The 17,522-nt window shown below is 38.9% G+C and overlaps 1 protein-coding gene across 3 annotated transcripts in view; it reads right to left on the bottom strand.

The window, feature by feature from the left end:
* Positions 1–17,522, bottom strand: part of MMP17 (matrix metallopeptidase 17) — a 109,092-nt gene that overhangs the window by 31,906 nt on the left and 59,664 nt on the right. For 2 of the 3 annotated variants that reach the window (XM_072144416.1, XM_072144417.1), the window contains exon 2: positions 6,078–6,210. In XM_072144416.1, the coding sequence (XP_072000517.1) occupies positions 6,078–6,210 (133 nt within the window). Of the gene's footprint in view, positions 1–6,077; positions 6,211–8,249; positions 8,314–17,522 lie in introns of those variants that run through there. The other variant, XM_072144418.1, reaches the window with a different exon arrangement.

Here is a 17,522-nt window from a genome sequence, read left to right as displayed (position 1 = left end):
TGTGGGATTTGCAGACTCCTACACGAGTCTCGGACTAATGATTCAAATGGTAATGCTTTTAGAGTAATTATAGAAGCGACTGATTTTACATAGGTTATTGATTTATAAACAATAAAAGCTTGTTAACATCATTCACTAGTATAGAAAACATTCCAGTCAATACATTTGGCCTATTTGGAATTGTAATAGCATGTAGTACATACAATTACTGCAATATGGAATGGGATATGATAACTCCACGATGCCCGTAGCTACATGAAGGCTTTCTGTGTCAGGACTGCTAGGGCTATATTAGACCCATTGAATTTACAGGCTATTATCTAGAGCCAATAGTCTTTCCCGATAATCAGCCCGTCCAATAGTCCCAAGCAATTGCAGAATTTCAACAGAAAATCATTGTTCACCAGCAGTACTTCACCCTGTGATACTGGCACACAATTAAAATGCATGCTGGGAAAATCATCACTTTAGCAATCATTTCTCTTGAATCTGCTTGTGTAATAAGGCAGGCCAGTGCAGAAATAGTGCTGATCGGCAGCCATCTGATAAAATCACATAAACCAAGGTGGAATCCAATAGGATTAATTATAAATAAGTGGAGTGTTGCCCACTGTGGAATGGTTTTACTCAAGTTTTGCTTCTAGAGTAGAACTCAGCCTTAGGTGCTCATCTATAATAAAACCAATTGGGGTTTATTAATACTTCTATATATTTGGCACCAAGATTTAAGTTATTTGTGTAAGTTGCAAACTTGAGTAATTGGTAACATTCTATTTACTGTACACGTGATGAGAAGGAATTTAATGTAATTAAAGGGGTATAACACAAATATACTATTTATAGTTTATGATTAGAATACATCATTAATATCTGATAGGCAAGAGTTCAACTCCCGGGACCCCAGCTACCAGCTTCTTACACAGTGTGATTACACGGAAGATACTGCACGTTCAGTCTCAGTAACAACACTGTATCACTGGAGGTCTCAGGAGTCACACTGTCTGGGCTTTACTTAAAGGAGTGGAATGGCTGTAGTAAATCCACTACTTTCAAAAGCATAATTTACAAATGAGAAATAATGTAGGAAATAACACCATTGCATTGGTTATCTATAGTATAGAATCTTTCTGGAGGTGACTTCTAGGGACACATCATGTATATGTCGCTCAGTTGGGGGCTGACATATAGGAAAGTTGTCTGGCAGACAAGGATAGTAGGGCTTCAAATGATGGCTTATTCTCCATTTTCACCTCCTGATCTGCCAGCATGCCTGGCAACCTTTGTGAGTTCAAATACTGACAGACTGTCTCCAAAGCAGAAAGATAAATATAAGGTCATCTGATCATTCTTTTTTCTTTGTACATTATCTGTATATTTCAGTCCTTAAAGGTTAAGTTTCTGTTTAGGCCCATAATAAATGTACAGTAGCAGCCTATTTCTGAGGAAGCGGGCTCTGTCACAAACATGGCCTAGACAGATAAATATAATAGTAGACATGCTGTTCTGACTCATGCTGTTTATGGATGGCAATGAGAGGCGGGCAGCTGCTGTATTTCCATACATCAAAGAGGAACAACTACACAATTGTAAATTTCTAATTAATAATTAAGAGAGTTTTTATTCAGGAAGGAATTGTGCAGAAACAGATTTTATAGAGCAACTTCTGCCTAATCCTTCTACAAAGTATTTAAGAAAATGAGATAACTTTTGAGGTAATTCCAGAACTAGGTTTAATGATGTCATTTACATATTTCTTTGTAACATATAGGATTCTACTTTCAGATGTCCAGTACATTGTGGAGACAGAGCTTGTGGAAAGGGTAGCTGATATGTCCTTAAAATGACTTTCTGTTAGATTTCTAGATCTTTACTCTACTACAAACTGTATATATGTGAAGTGTTGGCACCAGTATAATGTCATGGCCGCACAAAATTCTATACCTAAAGTGGCTTTCCGATGCAGTCGGACATTCCAACACATTTATTATTGCAACAAAATTGTTGGACGCTCTATGTTAAAGGTGCACCAAAACAGTTGGTGCACACTTCCCGAGCAGTGCAGATTGCACCAGATTACTGGAGACCGTCTGCCACTTTTGATTAATCACTCACTTTTTGCAGAAATGGGCAATGTGGCCCATTGGTTTCTTGTTCCAAAGTGCAACAATAAGAGAAGGGTCCAAGGAGGACAATAAGGATAAGACTATATGAAACATTACGATCCCAAATGTCACTGTTAATGGTTAGTTCACATTTCGGCTTTCTGTTATTCTTTTGTGTTCAGACTTGCATGTATGAAAAGGTTTCTCATGACATGCTTCTGTAATTTATGATGGAAAAATTGCGCCGTAGTTTGTCTTTTTAAAATAGTGGAATCATAAAGTAGGGAACCTTTACATTCAAGCCAGTATTGCAAACTAATAAAGACAAAAGGGCTTATATTTACCTTCAGGACTTGGTTTCTGTTATGGTTTTCCATTACACAAGAGAATAACAGAAAGTTTTAGCAGAGATGTGAACAGATCTTTTGGGGGGTATTGTTCATATACTCATCTGCCAGTGCATGATAGGCCAGCTGTCCCTCTGGGTGCAGCTAGTGCACCAACCCAGGAGAAGGAACATTCTTATTTCAGGGCTTCTACGCCAGAGTCCTGGGACAGCAGCAGGCTATGTGTGCCTGTGTCTGCTCATGCATTCTTCCTCTACTCCACACTATCCCCCTCTCTCCCCTGCCTGCTCAATGCACATGACAGGAAGTGGGGAGGGGTAAGAGACCTGCATCATAGTGATGAGAATTATGGCTCTTTTTAGTGAGCTAGATCATTAGGCTCCTCTCACTAAAACAAAAAGCAAGCTTTTCTGGCTCCTGAACTGCTCCCTATTAAATGTATAATATGGTTAAAGAGGCTGTGCTGAGCCAATTGGGGGTGCCAATTGGGGAGCTATCGGCTCACTACAGGGAGCCGATTCCCATCATTCACATAGAGACACAACAGTCTTGAATGACACATCACTACTGCATCAGTGTGGAGAAGAGGAGACTTACAGGCACTCACAGACTTCTCCCCAGGGACTCACCACAAGCTTAGCTATTGAATTACATTGCTAAGCAGTAGCAAGTTTTTATTTTTAGGAAGGGTAAGATTATGGGGAGGGCTCCTGGACCTCACACCCCAGGGCCTCCACCACTTTCCTCTTAAAGGTGCCTCCACCAATCAATGGTGGAATATAGTGTGGGTGATTCACCCACTATATGAATGGGGATTGAGTCCGGGTGGTAGCTGGAGGCTTACCTGAATCCCTACACACTGGGGTCAATAGCAGAGCGAGGTAACAATACATTCCCTTCTCTGCCATATGGTTATTCAGATGGCCCTTCAGGGGGAAATGTTCTGGTTGCATAATTTGTGAGTAGATCATGGTCACTATGGAGGCAGAATTTAGCATTCAATTTGCCAAGGGTTGTGTGCCTGGTGGCTTTAAAAAAATACATTTCTATGATACAAATTTATGGACTGTTAATCCACAATGTATAATACTAAACTTCAAGCGCTGTGTTTCTATGCATATGTCTCCTTATAAATGGATTCCTGGCTGCTTATTTCAGCTATAAATTATGGGTACATTTTGAACATTAATTTCTGGGGGGGATTTTAATAAGATTATTAGTCATTTCCAGATTTAGTTATCACATCTTTGGAAATAAGATTGCCAGGAATAAACTCGCTTTATATGTTACGCTAATCCACATAGCGCATATTAAAGAGTTAATTACTTTCGAATTCCTAAATCTTTACTCTCAATTAAGCCATGTGCAGCCATTATTTAGCTGTGATTATGCCCTTGCCTCTGCTAAGAAGAGAAAGAATGAAACTGTGTATTGCCCCTAAACAGGGGTTTCCTCACTGTCTCTTAAGAGTGTTTTCACACATGTCATTTCGATGCAGTTTATTCATGCAATTTTCAAAGGAAATCTACCATTCACATCAAGCATGATAAACCAGAGTCACTTACTCATAGATCCAGGTACAATGACTGTGGCAATCTTCTTATATTTATTATCCATAGACTCCTTTCTTCTATATCGACTTGAAGACACCCTGTTACACAGGCTGTTAAACTGTCTCTTCCTTCACCCTACTCACTTCACCCCCTCCTTCTGCCTGCTGCTATCTTCCAGAATGGAAGGGGGAAAATGCTCCACCACAGTGTAACAGCCAGTAACCCCCCAGAGCCCTTTTAGCTCATTATAATTTAACAGTTGATTTTAGAAGGTAGGAGACCATGGATAATAAATACAAAAAGATGACACAGTCACGATGCCTGGATCTATGGTTAATTGCCCCATCTTTAGTTTTACATTTTTTGTTGGCATGATGATGAACTGCTCCTAATAGAAAGGTGATAAATATATAAAACCTAAGCAGAGAGAAAGTTGTCACTAGGGTTGCCGGTTACAGACCATGTCAGAGCACATTATTTTTTTCTAAACCAATAAAAAGGCAAAAAATCCATCCTCGGACATCAGGAGGAGGCTTGCAGCAGGGGGCATGCATAAATTAAAAGTCAGGAAAGCCGAAAAGCACTCGGGCGCCGTCATCCTGAGCACCTCCTGCTGCTTTACAACGTTAATATTCCGTTCTTAAAGATGCCAGAAAACCTGTAAAAACAGTCCCCTTATCCCTAGACGGAACAAGCAGCCTAATTAGGACACTCTACCGCCAGTAATCTGGGGGTAGATGTCCTTTAATGTTTCCATAGAAATTAAAGAAAATCTACCATTAGCTTACAGCTGTATTCACCCTGCTGGAAGCTACCCAGGAGCATTAAGGCTGATATAAACCAGTGATAAGATTTTTATTGTGAGGAAATAACAACCATTTGCTGCTTATAAAATGTCCTTTACTAATTGATCATCAGCAGGTGTAACCCCCCGCTATAAAGGCAGTAGTTTTGGCAGTTTGCTGGTCTCGATCAGTCAGATTTGTTTCTGCCTATTAATCTCTGGCATATTAAAAGGCAATTTCAAAACAATTTGAAGTCCATCATTCCACAGTGACAAACACAATTTTATTTGTTAAATACATAGTGGCATATTGGAATCTGCATTGTATTTTCCTAATTTTAAGCTCATTTAAAGGGGACCTGTCATCAGGAAGGTCATTTTTACATGATATAAAATGCTGAAAAAATACCAGAAATATATGGACGTGCTACTTCCTTATATTAAAAGGTTGTTTATTTCAATTGATGGATATTTGGCGCCCGTTTCTCACATTGTAAGAAAATGTATAGACACAGAATGTACTTGATATACTGGCTATGCCTTGAACTTTGTCATGTGTTAACTCTCAATAAAGTTTATTGAACAGAAAGGGTTGTTTATTTCCAAGGGTGTAGACAAATGCAACATTTTAATGTAAAAAAGTAACACGTCCTTATATTTCTGTTTTTTTTCCCATTTTAATCTTTGTATCTATTCAGTCCAGTATGGTTCTGGTCACCAGTAGACACTGCAACTGTTTGGAACCCCATTTTGTCTTTACATACTTTTTACTTTACTTGGAAATCTAAAAATTGCTCTGCGTTGACTTCTTTCTGTATATTTATTTTAACATAGTGACAGGTTCTAATAGCCTCTGGCATGTTTATTTAAAAAATGCCTTTGTCATGCATCTGAATAATTTCACAGTTTTTTATATGCTTCTTTAATATAACCTGGCTCCCTGCCAGCAGTGTGTGGTGAGTCCTGGACGGGGCAGTTCAAATGAGAATTGCTGGCTGTAGTTAACTGACATAAGTGATGGAGCAAGGGAGGGAGCAGGGGAGAGGTGAAATGATGGGAGGAGAAATTGAGTAGAAGACGACTTGTGCAATATGAACCCCCATTCCCTCTGCAACTCACCACAAACTGCTAGCTCGGAAGCCAGATAATGTTAAAGAAATTATTAAAAATCACTGGAAGATACATGACAAAGGCATATTTGGAACCTGTTCCCTTTTTGGACCAGAAGTTCTTATTATTGCATTGGAATATATAAATTCTAGTAAATATGGTTTGTAGAAACTAATTTCACCTAGTATTCCAGTAAGTTTTAGTCCTCCAAATTCTTGCATTGCCTTGATTGCTTTGGACAACTCTTCCTGTGTCTGCAACTGACCGGTAACTGGATCCGGTGGAGGTAAATAGCCAAATCTTGTCAACCAATCCTGTAAAAAAAAAGCAGAAGCAATTAACATCTATGACAATAAACTATAATATGGATAACAGTTTTTTCAGTATGTCAATAGAGTAAGAAAGGGCTTGTAACATCAGGGTCAGCGTCACCCTCGGTCTATAGTTTGTGAATGAGGAGATGCTGATTTTCTCTGTGTTTTGCTTAATTTCTGTAGTGTGAAGATGGGTTTACTTGCTGTTCTGTTTTAATTGATTCAGCATCACAGCTGTTCCTGTCCTGCAGCATAGCTTGCTCCAGAAGAAGTTAACCCTGGGTGATTGACAGTTTCACACTCCTCTGTGCTGACTGGATCTCTGAACTCTGGCCCAATTTCGTTGGAGGACGCAGCTTTGAGATCACATATCAGCCCTGCTCACCTTTGATTCTCTGCTGGTTAAAACAGTTTCTTATCAGCTCTATTCCTGCCTTGATACTTGTATCTTTGATTTCTGATTTCCTGACCTTGGCTTGTTTTCTTGACTTCCCTTATGTCTAGTGAATTGGTACTGTGTTGCCCTATTTGTTGTGACCTGGCTCTGTTGAATATTCTTATCATTTTTTGTGTGTGTCCCTATTTTGCTCTTTGGCATAGGGAGGGACTGATGCCCAGTTACTGGCCGCCGGTTACCATTAAACGAGTAAGCAGTTAGGGCTTGTTTGGGAGGGTTCAGTGTCAGGGCTCACTGTTTTGCCTGTGTGCCTGAATCTAGTTCCTCCACATTACAGAGCTATTGTGATACCATTAGCCATATTCTGGCTTAAAAGGCAAAAAATAGACAATATTGATGGCACTTAGATTCTTGTCACTGCACTAAGTGTGCAAATATAATTTTGACTCTATCTTCAGCTTTGAAAAAACCCATTTGCTGCTACTTGTCCACCCTTCTATATAACCAAAAAACCTTTATCTTATCACTTACTGAGATGACACTCTGGGCACTTAGGCATGGTTTTACCATGACAGGATTTTGATGGGAGCTATTAAAGCTTGGCAGATCACTAGGTGTAATAATGGAACAAGCATGAAAAATAATTCCTCCATATTTAAATGACTAAATATGGCTAGAGGTGATCTGAATAGCAAAATCCTTTTGATTGGCTCTGTTTTTCAAAGGACTAGGTATGTGATGCAGAGGAGCTTCGTAAGAAGATAAGCCTAAGGGTGGTTTTTCAGCTGTAAATTCATTCAAAAGGACTGTGAAATATAAAGGGAGGACTTTGTCCATTCTGCTGGATGTGCTACTGGTTTTGGCTAAAAATAGAAATAGATTGAATCTAGTCAATGGTAACTTTAAAGGTAGTACACAGAGGCAAAAAAAAAATATTTTTTTGTGTTCTGTGTATTTTATGTATAACAAAATACACAATGGCCCAAATTTATTAAAGTCCCTGCGGCAGTTTTCTGTTGGACTTTGCATATTATTTTATGTTCAAACATAAAAAGTGAGTGACAAATGTGTCCTAGCTGTTCTATACCCAAAACACAAAATTTTGTGCTTTTCGGTGCACAGTCAGACCATGTGCCACATTTATTATGCAGTGTCTGACAGAATTGTGTTGCATGCCCTATGTTAAACGTGCACCAAGAAAAGTTGTTGCCCCCTGTCAGGGCACTGCAGGGAGCGCCAGATTCATGAAGAATGTGCCCCACAATTCATGAGACCCCCACCTTCTATAGAACAGAGTTAAAAAAATTTAAATAACAAGCAACATGTTAGGTCTCCCCTATTTCAGGTATATAAATATCTAAAAATATTCCATATGGTGAACCACTTAACAGAAAGAAATGTCCAAATCGCCAAGTTTTCATAATTTTGTAACTCTTTTGAAATGTAAAGTGAGCAAAAGATGGTACAGTTCCCAAAATGGTGGGAAAGATTTACATTTTTAAAGGTATTAAACTAGAACATAAACTATACAAATTTGATACCTCTCTTATTGTACTGACAGACAGAATAAACAGAAGGGGCCATCAGGACTGCACAAAATATAACATAAATATGAAGCTCATAAGAAAATGGAACAACCAACCTGGTAATAACAGGAGGAATATGAAAAGTCATCACAGGTTGGGAGCAGGGTCAGTTCAGTCTCTGTATCCCTCTGTCTCACTGTGACTGATGCCCTTCCCCCATCTCCCTATCTCCTGCAATCAATACCTCCAACAATGTGTAACAGCCTGTAAAAGTCTCTGCAGGGAGACTTGACAGCAGTGTGCGTTATCCTCTGCACTACTGTGTAATTTGCATTGGGAACTACTTGAGAAAGTAGATCCCGATGGTAGATTTCCTTTCAGTGTTCAACTTAAAGCATAATTCTCTTCACCTTGAAGAAAGACCAACAAGCTTTCTGACTGACGATCATCAATTATGAGAGCTCACAGATTTTAATGTTCACCTTATCGATCTCTTTTTTTATCTACGCCACCAGTCTAGCAACACTAGCAAATTTGTTGCATTCTGCCATCTATTTTAGCCTCCCCTGTTCTAACACATTCCTTCCTTGGTTTGTCTAAATGTTCTATCTTGGTGATTCCATCACCATTTGTGAAAAAGACATGTTGGAAAGAGAAAAACACACACAAAAAAACAAGCCCACATAGACACTTGGAAAAAAAAATTATGGCTTTAGGATTACGACATAATTATTGTAATGAAGGCCCAAACCACCAAAGTAAAATACTAAATGAACTAATCTAACTGATCTAAAGTAAAAACTAAATGCTAAAATCATGATTTTTGCATTTAAGCTTTTCTTTGTCTTCTAAAATAAAATGTTAATCTAAAATAGAGGGGGGTCGTTATTCATGGGAAAAAAATCCAATTAATACCACAATCCACTGGCTTGCTAACCCATCAATAGACCAATTATGTTCTATTAATTATATAAATTATTAAATCAATAGAAATAATGTGCTCATAAAGGGAGATACAATCTCAAGTTAAGGTGGGAGAAATCAGCATATTAAAAGAGGAAGAATATTGGTAGTGAGATGTAGATTCCAGAAAATGTGATCAGAGCGAGACAAGTAGCAGCATGGGTGCCTTGACATGACAGGCATGATGCTACCCATAAAGATAAAGGAAGAGCTGTCAAAAGAGGTGTAAGATAGCTGCAGTGTTAATAGCTGAATCTGATGAAGATGTTGGTACACAAGTAGCACTGCCGATACCTACTGGGTCATGTCAGCTTATTAACGACACATTTATCGATAACCATGTGGATGAAGATTTCATGTCATTATCATTAGATTACAAATCTCAGTCTTATTTTAGTGCAGCTGACAAGGGAGACACTGCAGTCTCTGGAGGTTCTTTGATTCTTCCCTTTCCATGATACATTCACCATAAATTTGTATAACAGAAAGCTTTTGAATATTCTCTCATCTCATATAAAATATCCTGTTCTCTTTATTCATTTGTATCTGCCCTTCTACTGACTCAACCAAAGATTCCCATGATTCACAATGATTCATTGTGCAATATTTCTGCCTCCTCTCTTATATTTGTCAAAATAAAGAGAAATGTTACATGCAGATTCCTATGATATCTTATCCAAGGTCATGGAAACATTTGGGGACATTTATCAAGGTTTATATGCCAGAAAACTGTTGTAGAAGCCCCCACATAATCTTGATTACTTGCAAAACACTAGCAATTGCAATAATTTTCCCTTTCACGCCATCCCCATTCCCATCCCCATGCCATCCCAGGGCTGGAAAAGGGTGGCTTCCTATCCCGATGCAGACTACATGCATGCGCCGTGATTCTCTGTCACTCTGCCTATGGTGCACGCGTCGGTACTTAGAATTACTGCCGGTGATATGAGCTCACCACCAGGCACTATACAATCTAGAGAAAGTTAGGAAAATTAGGAAGCATAAAATCTAGTCATTACGGTATTTTAATGTGTTTGCCAGCAGTCCCCTTGCTGTATATCACTTGCTTTGTAAACAGTACATTATGCACCTTATACAAATGGAATTCATGTGGAACACGGTGTACTTGGAATGAACACTTTATCAAAAGAAGATCTCTCTTGTCTCATCAGACAACGGCTTCTGCTGCAGGGACAAGTGGAGAAGGGGCAGCTTTGGGTTAAGTTACCTACAATAAATTCTCTGCATCAACCAAAAGAAAGGACTTCCAGGTTTCAGGGCAGTCGCTTTCTTTCATGTCTTATGACACATTGGAGCATGAGGTTCACAGTATGCAAGCAAAATCGAATCAAATATGGGACCTGCTGACAGATCACCTTTAACTTATACCTGTCATCACACATCTGAAATTTATGTAACACGGAGCATATTGTTTGACTCCTGAACTATTTTATAATCGGGGACGATGGTCTGCTCATTCATGCCAGCTTAGTCTAGATTAATTTATTGGTTGAATTGCAGTGAGTGGAAACATATAAAAAGAGAAATGCACAGAGAAATGCTAAAGGATAACACAGCCCTCCTGCCAGCTCCATGTCCCTGCTGAGGGGTTCCAGGGTTCCTTCCAGCGTCGAGCCCCCGCTGTCATTCCGGGCACGGACTGTCTCCTGCATCCCACCTTGGACTGTTTCCTGAATCCCACCTTGACTGCCACCGCGAGACTAGTTGCACCTGCGGAACGACCTGGTGGCACCCTGCCGCAGCAAGTCCATCCTGCTTTGCGGCGGGTTCTGGCGAAAACCAGGTGCCCATCAACTCCCATGGTGGTTCAGAGGGTCACAAACTCCTGGCTACTCTCCTAACAGTAGCCTTCAACCCTGCATTCCTGATAACTGAACTACTCCTTTTCTCATCTCCCACTAACACTCTTCTAGGTACAGTAAGAATAGAGAAAAGGGCCACAATAAATGTGACGTCTGCACAGTGAGGTGAAAGGGTTGTGCTATACAAGCACCACTCATTGTAGTGTTTGTATATAACAATGGAGATCCGACTACTACACATTGAAGAATCCTCCGTCAGGTGCGGGTAGGTTTCATCTTAGGTATTTGTGCTGGGTATTTCCACTTTGATGATCAAACTGGTCAGCAATAGATAATAGTTGTTGTATGAAGTCTTCTTTAATTGGTGAATAGTTAAATATGCTATTTCATAAATGCGTTCCAATTCCGTACTTGGCTTTTTTGTCAATATAACAACAATTCTGGACAGTTAGACTGGAAGGCAACAGGACAAATGCTAGCCAGCAATCTGATGTCTGACCTCCTCCATGAAAGGATAGAGAGGAAACACATCAGGTGCCACTAATATAATGGAATGCTCTAAGTTGGAGCAATCTATCAAAAGCTACATACTACCATTGGTATATTTTTTACTACCTAGTCTAGGTCTGGCGTTTTTGCGACACGAGGGTTAACACAGGGGAATCTGAGCAGTATATTTGGCAATAGGATCAGCACTAGAATTTGGCATGAGAGAAAGTGTTCCCCCTATGGTTAGAAGCTAAAACTGCAAGCCATGGAATCCTAATATAGGTGTTTACATTCGGTTGGTTCATCCTAGTTTATAATAAAGACTTTTTGGTTTATTTTAAGTATATTCTTTCAGGCAGATATGCAATTATTTAAATAGAAGTACACAATAGTGGTGGAAATACACAAAACTAAGTTATCTAGACACAAGGAGGAACACTTTTTTATAGACTTAAAGGAAACCTACCACTGCTGATGGTAGGTATTGGATGTAAACACCGGGCACCAGCTACCTCGGGGCTGTTCATCAAAATGTGTTTAAACCGCGATATAGCGGTTTAAAACACTAGCAAAGGTAAGCTCCGGGCACCAGCTCACCCTGAGCTGGTGCCCGGTGTTTACATCCAATACCTACCATCAGCAGTGGTAGGTTTCCTTTAAGCATTCTCCCTTTTAGAAGTTTCTGGGTGAGTAGCCAATCAGAAAGCCCTCCTGTTACCATGTGACAGAATTCCACCATTTTATAAAAATACAGGTTAACATAATACAATACCAGACATTCCGCTGAAAGAGTAGAGGCCCCTTGTAAAAAGATGCAAAAATTATTAAAGGGTGACCCCAGCACTACTCTAAAAATATTTATTTTTTGTATTAGTAGAAATAATCATGTAAACTACTTTAAATTAAAATAATAATGTATACAAAAGTCACATAATGTAATAGATATAGGGTGGCAGCAATATTCTATAATAGCCACAGGTTAAAAATACAATACAATACAATAAAACTCCCAGTTTGGGAAATTGTTTTGTACACACTGTTGAGCCATGAAATGGGGGGAGAACAACGTAGCACATAATACACAATTAATCGATTAAAATAAAAACAAATAAAAAGAAACAAATAATATGGCATGATGGCAAACTGAGCACTAGGAGAACGTATATGTGTGACGGGGAATAGGGGGTGTTGGGGGGTTCGTGGCGGTGGGTGCTTGTCTTACTTTTGTGGGTGTGGATAGATTTATTAAATGTAATAAAATAAACCAGTATTGTGGTGTAGAAGCCCTGAAATAATCCCAATTTCTTGCAAACCTCCAGGGATTGCAATAATTTTCCCCTTTATGTCACCTGCATCTGCAAGGTGGCGAGGAGGGGTGTCAGGGGGAGTGGTGTAGTGGGCCGGCATGGGAAGTTCCTGCCCCTTGCCAGTGCACTTGCTGCAGCCAGTGCTTTTTCACACCTTGATGTATCTGGCAGTGGCAGAGGGACAAGGACTTTAACATATACTGGCACTGCCTTATGATGAATGTCCTCCGTGAAGTACAATATATTGAAAATTTAGGAGCAAATTCATTCCAGTCCCCTCCTGGGACTTGTGCAAAATTTGTGACTATTTAAGGGGGCTGCCTTTCAAGGTAGCAAAAGGAGGCATTGTTTTTCATTTATCACCTTGGAAAACATATTTGCATACTTCCCAGAATTCCCTAGTGGAGCATCTATGGCTTTAAGTCTCCACATGCCTTTAAGGTCACCTACCGTCTGACTTTTCACCAAAAAGTCTCAAATCCAATGAAGACAGGGGGGATTTATTAAAAGTGGTGCATCGAGTCAGCTTATTATTCCCTCTGCTGACGCTGTCTCTTATTACGTTTGCCGCAGTGCTCGCACAGTGGAATGAAATGTACACCAGGTAAGGCTTAGATTTTAGTAAGGATCTAAATGTATTTTATTTAGTAACAAAAGCAGAAAATACATAAAGTTAGAAAATAATTTAATGCAGGTTATTTTATCGGGAGAAATCTCTGTGCAACTGACTCCTGGGATAAGCTGAATGATAAGTATTATACATCACAATGCTTTTCACATTTGCATACTATGTTTGCTTCAAAGAACTCTGGTAAAGGGATTGCGAATGCATATCACAGGAACATTGCATCTGTAGGCAGATAGGAATCTAATGACCCATCCGAGCTGCCTATTTTTACCTAGCCGCTTTGCAATCTAGAACTCAGTAAATCCATGTTCAGCATAATGTTATGTCCATTTGAAACATTTCTTAAAATCATTGTAATGGCTATTACCACACTTGTAACACATCGCAAACTTATCAACACCTTCCGAGGGCTGAAAGCCATTTGCGGGTTCCTGGTATAATGTAATCTCTCAGCAGTAGGTTTCTTTCCTGTATTATTTGAAGCACTGCACTTGCTATATTCACTGTTACTTTTGGACCTAACTAAACACTTTAGAAGCTGTTGGCCAAGAGGTTATTTAGCTGACAGCTGCTTGTTTGCTGAATAGGAAAGGGAAACGATCTGATTCTTCTATCCCCAATATTTCATATTAGGATGCAGCCAATTTCTATAATTATTTTTGATATTATTCACTGTACAGGCAAAATAGATTCAAAATATTAAACCTGCATTGTCACAAAAGAATAAATGAATTGTTCCCTATAGACTGTAAGCTCTTGTGAGCAGGGCCCTCACTCCTATTGTTCTTTATGACTGTTTGTACTCTGTAATGTTGTAGTTTATTTGTATATGTCTCCTATTATTTTTAAAGCGCTACAGAATAGCTACGATACGATAGTTCATATGATATACTGTAATACTTATCTTTTTCAGTGAAATGTATATCAGCTTACACTGGTGTAACGCTTATTAGACTTTGGCTGGGTCCAATAAGCTACCATAGACATGCCAATCCCCTTATAGAGTAATTGTTCATAAGAGATCCAAAGCAGCACAACAAATGTCCTTATCAGAAACTAAATAACATGTGCAAAGCCATAAACAAATACAAGCAAAAAGGGATCCTCTAGTAGTTTGAAGAAAAGGCAGCACAAAAAGGTGACTTGAGAAAGGCTCAGTTTATGGCTGAGCCGAAACATTGCCACCTATGCATTAAAAAAACAGTTTGTTCAACTTAGATTTTTTTGTGCTGCCTTTTCTTCAAACTCCTTATAGAGTAAGGGAGTTGAATTGCCTTTAATGGTGGTTTCACTGTTGAGGGCAAATGCAGCAGGACCCAGGCTGCATGTTACTGCTGCTGATGACAATGTTGTGGAGTGATCTGTGCCAAAATTAGGACGATCATGTATGTCTTGAAACATTAACCGGTTAAACACCACAGCTTAAACAAACCCATTTACAGGGGCGTAACTTGAGGGGGTGCAGAGGGTGCGGTCGCAACCGGGCCCTAAAGGTTTATGGGCCCATAAGGTGTCACTTTCCCATATGAGAAGACTATTACTATAAACCATACATTATAGTCAGGGGCCTTGCACAGACTTTGCAGTGGGGCCCATCAGCTTCAAGTTACGCCACTGCCCATTTATCTTGATGTAAATACATTTAGACACTTTGGAATAAGAAGTGAATCCAATAAAGATTGCAGCTTGGCATTGTAGTGGCATTGTAAGGGTAGGGTAAAGGCTGCTGAATACATATTCATTTTTCATTTGTTCTTTTCTTTCCATAAAGAATTTAGTTCAAACAAATAATTTTGATGAGAACTTGGTCTCGCTCGTTTTCGTCTTGATATAATAGTTTTTTCTAATGACTGGCTTTGTTTCATTTAACGTATAACAATTTCTCTTGCTATATTCTCATTTCACAGCAAGGCAATTGCTGACAGAGTTACTGAGAGAAATGTCAAATGTAACCCTTGTGACTGACCCCATCTGTTTACTCAATTCCATCTTACATTTCTTAAGAAGAATTATTCTGATGTATTCAGTATTTAGAGCAGATCTCCCTGTTTTTGCATTAAGATTATTTATTTTTGACGTTATGTTTCATGATCTTAATGCCATTGTTTCCTTCCACTGAATTCCAGTGGTATTTATTCAGCATGACTCCAGCTGTTGTCTAAGTAGAACAAAAGGTTTCCATTTTCATTTACAGTATCCCCTGTTATAATCAGGTCTTTGTCAGTTTCCATGGTAATCCAGATTGACAAATGCAGTTAAAAATGTTAATTGTTGTAGTAATTTAGGTTTTTCTAACATAATATTGTTTTCTGTGTCGAGAAGTATAACTTAACATTTTTTGAGTCATAACTTCATTCCTACAGTTACCTTCTTAATTTGCATATGTGAAAATGTTCAGAACCAGGATGTACATTATTTCATCTGACGTTTTAGGACAATGTGAATGTTTTTGTGAAATGAGTGAAACTCAATTTTCAGAATGTTTCAAAGCTTAGATGAGACTGGGAAGAAAACGGGGTAACTTTTTCCAATTAGCTGAAACATTTTATGTTTATCACACAAATCTTTGTCATTTTTTCTTCTACATTTTGAACACTTCATATATTATTGCAAATTTTTTTTGTGAAAAAACTAACATGGTTAACAGTGACTATCAGGGACTGGTAGGGCTTGTGCCAACGTGTCTCAGCCAGGGTAAGACCTGACTTTAACAGTATTAATGACATATTAATGGGTCCTTAGGCTCCCATCCTTTATCTCAGACCTCTTTGTTTACTTTTGGTTTATTCACCAACAGTGACAAAGATGCAACGTTTTAGCCCCTCCATGGAGACAATTTCAAGTGAATAATTTGTGTTACATACATATATCCCACAGGATATACTTATGATAATACATATATTATATAGTAATATATATATTACAATGATAAAGTGCTATACTAGATGTACTATTTTGATGATGGCTCTGCAAACTTTATGCTGGATAAATGCTGACAACCTCCTCCTCCAATTAGTGTGCCTGGCCTCTGAATGTACTAGAGTGTAGCATATGGTGGGCGGCGGCAAATCCTTCACCATTACGGTTGTGTGCATAGGGCCTTATGTGTTGTTTCTCTTGCTGCTTTAACTTCACCTGCCTGGCCTGACCTGGCTTAACTACTCTGTATCTGACTCCAGGTTAGGCTACATTCACACGATGTATGCCCGCCCTACTGTAGTGCAGCGGGCATACATCGGCGCCGGAGCAAGTGTACTGCACCATACCGCTCCCATACGGCACTGTGAGGCCATTGAAGTGTATGGGGGAATTAGATATGCCATATATATGTTGGTTGTATATATACGTCCCCCTTACGTTCATGTGAATGTAGCCTTAGTAAAGAAGCAGGTCTTAATCACGTCTTTTACTGATTACTATCCATTTTTGTTTTCAAGACAACTGGCTGAAACAAGAAGAATAATGGGAGTCATGTCTGAGATGTATATATATATATATGTATATATATTTGTGCATTTATGTGTTAATATTCCTTAAGCTATTCATGCCTCACATAGTTTAACAAGTGATTTATGAACTATTTCTGAGTATATATTTAAGCACACTCATGAGACTTATATAATTAAAAACTAACTGGACTGCAGAGGATTACTACTCCCAACCTACCAGTAATTTAGATAACCACCCACTGAGCCTTCTATCATGAAAAATGAGGTGTTTAACATTTTCAAGACTCTACATAACTGAAAACAGTTTGCTGTTGCAGTTTCTGAAAAGTAACTAATTTGGAAGAAAGGTCCGTCCTTGTACTGGAGACAGCCATGCTTCTTCTTACAGCAGCGCTGATAATTTCTGCCTTCACTACAGATTAATGAGCAGCCTGTAATGCCATTGTAGAGATCTCATGGGAATCGTTTAACGAAAAATAGTTCAGTATAACACTGTTTATCTTACTGACAGCAAGAAAGCCTGACAATAAACCTTCATTTAAAAGTCAAATAAATTTGGCTGTAGATTTATATGATAGAGGGGAGTCTCAACAGGGCCATGATCAAGCCCAAGTAATTATGCGAAGTTTGCTGGCAATTTTTACATAAAATCATTTACTTACATAGATTTCCACAATTCCAACAAGTTATGATCAGGGAAGATGCAGAAAAGTTTAGAAAAGAAGAACTT

Source organism: Engystomops pustulosus, chromosome 1 (assembly GCF_040894005.1).
Source record: "Engystomops pustulosus chromosome 1, aEngPut4.maternal, whole genome shotgun sequence".
In the NCBI taxonomy this organism is placed as follows: Eukaryota; Metazoa; Chordata; class Amphibia; order Anura; family Leptodactylidae; genus Engystomops; species Engystomops pustulosus.
The sequence above is the reverse complement of the archived record's forward strand: the minus strand, read 5'-3'. Positions and strand labels throughout refer to the sequence as shown.